The sequence below is a fragment of the Fragaria vesca genome, linkage group LG5 (genome assembly GCF_000184155.1).
Source record: "Fragaria vesca subsp. vesca linkage group LG5, FraVesHawaii_1.0, whole genome shotgun sequence".
NCBI lineage: Eukaryota > Viridiplantae > Streptophyta > Magnoliopsida > Rosales > Rosaceae > Fragaria > Fragaria vesca.
The window spans coordinates 14,247,950-14,252,185 of record NC_020495.1 but is presented as its reverse complement, the minus strand read 5'-3'; the positions used below and the strand labels follow the sequence as shown (position 1 = coordinate 14,252,185).

The 4,236-nt window shown below is 38.6% G+C and overlaps 1 protein-coding gene across 1 annotated transcript; it reads right to left on the bottom strand.

The window, feature by feature from the left end:
• Positions 1-2,506: 2,506 nt before the first annotated feature.
• Positions 2,507-3,379, bottom strand: LOC101306438 (F-box protein At5g07610-like). The gene has a single exon (XM_004301372.1). The coding sequence runs from the start codon at positions 3,377-3,379 to the stop codon at positions 2,507-2,509; it is 873 nt and encodes a 290-aa protein (XP_004301420.1).
• Positions 3,380-4,236: the final 857 nt, after the last annotated feature.

The following is a 4,236-nucleotide window of genomic DNA, read 5'->3' as shown; positions in this document are numbered from 1 at the left end:
ATACCTAATTTTTCTACCATAGTCGTATTTCACTATATTGATCACATCATAGTTCACAAGGTTTTTGAAAATTTTGCTTCCTCTTTGTAGTTGGTTCACAAAGATGTACATATGCATATAACTTACTAAATAAGTTATACCACATTACCAGGCATGTTGTGGTTTCAATGATTACAATTCACAAAATTAAAATTCGACCGTCTGATGTGATCATTATAGTATAATACAATTATGATAGAAAATTCAATTGTACTCAATAATGCTCGGGTCTTGATCAAAGCGGTCAACCATAATTTAACGTCACTTATTACACGAAAAAGCTTTTACTGCCCTTATGTGACTTATTTTGGTCGACTCTTCCACACACATACTTTCACATAGATGACACATAACTTGTTCATATAAAAATTTGGAAACATTTACATCCTGACTATTTCGGTAGAAAATTAAACCATACTCGATAATGTGTACTAAAATGACTATCTTTTGTATATGTATTATCAGACTCTAGAAACTCAAGGGATATTTAAATTTTATAGTTTTGTATTGTTTTGTTATATTTTGAAAATATATTTGTTATGAAGTTTGGTAATACCGAAAAACCGACATCTGAAGTTAGTAAGATTTATCTCATACCGAAGTTTTTGGTTTGGTAATTGAAAGTCATATTTCATTACTGAAAGCTTTGGTTTTGAAGTTGGTAACACCCATTACCGATTCGAACCGACCGAGTGGCAGCCCTAGTCTGATATTTTACAGGAAGAACCAGATTGTTAACATTTCTCAAAAATGGCCGTAAACCAACCCCAAGAACAGCCCTGATCACAAACAATCAAGGGATCCCATTACATAGGTCTCATTGTAGCTTATTCGAAAGTAAAGCATGAAAAACAAATACAAATTTTATGCTTGTAAATCAATGCCTTTTGCAGTTGGCTTAACAAATTTCTCCAAAAGGTCCTGTTAATCTCAAGTTTATAAGAATATGACCTTACAGGCTTACAGGAGATTTGCAGCAAGAGAGGCAGCTCTTCCTCTCTGCTTTCGTCTGAGCAAAGAAAGAGAACAAATGCATAATGGAACAGGTAGAACAAAGCTGAACCATCTCCTCTGCACTTAACTCAATCAGCCTTTGTTGTCCATATAGGGTAAAGATCAAAGTTGTTCTTAAAAACCAGATTGTCCCTCCACATCTCCAACACATCAAACTTAGTAAAGATGATGCTCAAAATAGGATGCAAATGGCTACCACACACGCTACAATATCTATGTTTCCCTCTGGAAAGACTACAAAAGTACAAATCAATACTGACACTCTTCATCCACATCATAGAACGGTAAACTTTTGTCACTTGCCAATGAATAGCTCTATCACATTGTTCATCGTAGTCAAGTTCTGGAATCAAAAGAACAGGACTTGTGTAGTATTGTTTCAAGTCAAATTTGTGGCTCCAAAGATTCCAGGCTTAGACGCTAGAAAATATATTTGGCAACATCTCACATGTTCAGGACACTATAGGGGATTCCAGTTAGTCAGTAACTGCTTAATATATCAACATCTCAGAAGACAATATCAGAACTTCCACCAAGAAGGAATCCAAAGAACTTAATAACTAGAGTCTAGGATTAGAAATTAGAATGACAACCAGTGAACCCCTAACTAAACAATCACACCTCATGGGGCATGAAAAATAAAGTCAATAATTCATTTCAATCATAAATAGATAAAATTCCATCAGAGACTATCCAACTCTCAAAAATATGTAATGACATGACCAGGCAAGTTTCGGCAATTAAATAAATTCTCTTCTTTTCCTCCATAAACGCAAGGATGTACCATAATGCAGTAACATACAGCGGAAAAGCTTGTTATCAAATGACTCAGCAACAGAATAATGCTAAAAATGCACACAATAATCTCTGTGTATGGCAGTTTGGAAACAAACTTAACTCCACAGGTATGTAAATGGTCTTACTCTTGAGATTCTAGAAGATAAGCTTACCAGGAATTTGAAGGAACAAAGATGAACCCTCTTCGTTTTTATTGCTTATTTTATATGCAACTTTGGTTTCCTATGGCTCTGCCTCTTTGCAGAACACATATAATCTATAAAAAGAAGTCGTTTATCAACTGGCATAATCAAGTCCACCTTAAAACTTATTGATTAGCAAAATCTTGAAGTTGTTTAGGTAGAAAACAATTTATAGCAATGGATTAATAATTAAGAAGAATACTTTTCAAATTTCTCACATTATAAGGCTTCAAAATAGTCTGACATGATCTGTGAAAGAAAGTGAGGCATTGATATATGATATATCTATATCAAAGTAAACTTGCATGAACTATCATGAGGGGACAAAATCCAATAATTGGTTCAGCAAGTTCACACATATATTAATCACAATGAACTGAAAGGAAGCAATATTTCCATGTAACCGATCCAAGCGCAAAGTACAAGCAATAGCTAGCACCCCTAGCAGCATTCCAGATAGATTCCATGGAGCATCAGAGACTAGCTAAAGTCTCCATGTAACTATAACTATGTCCCCCAACTAGAAAATAGTCCTTAATGGACAAGTCCACATATGTCTTACAGGTCTTACTCCTAAGATTATAAGATATGACCTTACCAGGAATATGGAACAAAAGAGATGAAGAAACCTCCTCGGGCTGCTGCTGAACTTGTTCCTCTTTTCCCTCTCCATCAAGAAACAAGACATAAAAACGAGAGAAGTGATCATAATAGCCACGGAATGCAGCAACAACCGGATTAAGATCAACATGATACTTGACAAACCATCCAGAGTAGTCCTTCCCCATCTCCATGACATCAAATTCAGCATTACAATCATTATATAAATACTTTTCTGATGAGTGGTCCTTGTATACATCAATCAAACACAAATGACCACCAGACTCCCCAAAATACCTATGATCAAATTTCGGAAACTTAGAAGGATAGTATCCACTTACAACAACAGGAGCACTAGGAATGGCAAGTCCCAAACGTTCCTCAGATATGTCATAGTAATGTACCAAATCCGCATTCTCTCTTACCAAACTGTTTCCATCCTCACCAACACTAATCGGCAGCTCCTTCTCGTCTCGTATCCAATGAGCTGCGCCATTGCAGTACACACCTCCTTCCCTGCTCCTGCCATCAAACTGCATCTCAATGTCCCTGGAGGCGAAAGACGTCTTGAGAAGCCTCCAAGATCGAGTCTCCGACGAATAAACGTCCACCTGGTGCAGCCAATTGTGCTTGTGAATGGTACTAATGCAGATCACCTTGCAATGAGTTGATTTGAAAGGGTCAAAAGCCAGAGCATATCGCTCGAACACAGTTCCTTTCCCAACCCTCGGAGGTGAAACAGCCATGAATTCGTTGGTGGTGGGATTCACAACATAGATAGAATAATATTGTACGGTGTGATAATATTGATATGTTCTTCTATGAGTAGAGAATGGAACGCAGAGAAAGAGGCCATTGCAGGACTGAAGAATCTTCAACCCAAAATCATTCCAGTTGCCTTGAACGAAGTTATTAAAGATGTTGAGAGTTTTGAAGGGGTTGATAGAGTGTCGATGGTTACCAGGGTAAAGGTCATGGATGAAAATACGAGGTGGGTTTTTATAGAGAGAAATGAAGGTGAAGTCTTGAGTGGTGTTGGAGAAGAAAGCAGAGACTTTGGGGTTGGGGTTTTGGAGGATGTGGCGGCGACGGAACTCGGGTTTGGAGATGAGACAGTACCAATGCTTGGAGATACATTTGAGACGAACAACTGATCGAGCTGGCACACGGAGAAGGATTTCTGTTAAGAGGTCTTGGATATCGGCTACGGTTTCCGCGGCGGAGGAGGAGAAGCTTGGTGGTGAGGAGGAGTTGACTTTACGGGAGATGGTGTTCCTCTCCATCGTTAAGGACAATAGGAAACAGCATCATCGGCCAATCAAACCACCGAGCACAAGAGCTTGCAAGAGCCTAGAATGAAAGATGAAGACCACGGTCCCTCATGAAGTCAGAAACTGAGTGAGCCAGAAGACAAATAAAAACCAAGTTGGTCACGACAGCCCACAAGCTTCAAAATTGGCGGACTTAAGGGTGGGTCCGGTCGTACGATCACCATCCCGGCATCTCCGTCACCTCCCCGGCATAAATAGTTACCGCTGCATATGATGGACAATTTGTGATTTGTGGAATATAAATAGTTCAAGATGGAAGCGTTTTTTTCGAC

What these genes read in the sequence shown, in the direction of transcription:
- LOC101306438 (XM_004301372.1), bottom strand. Translation starts at nt 3,379, where the DNA reads ATGGCTGTTTCACCTCCGAGGGTTGGGAAAGGAACTGTGTTCGAGCGA.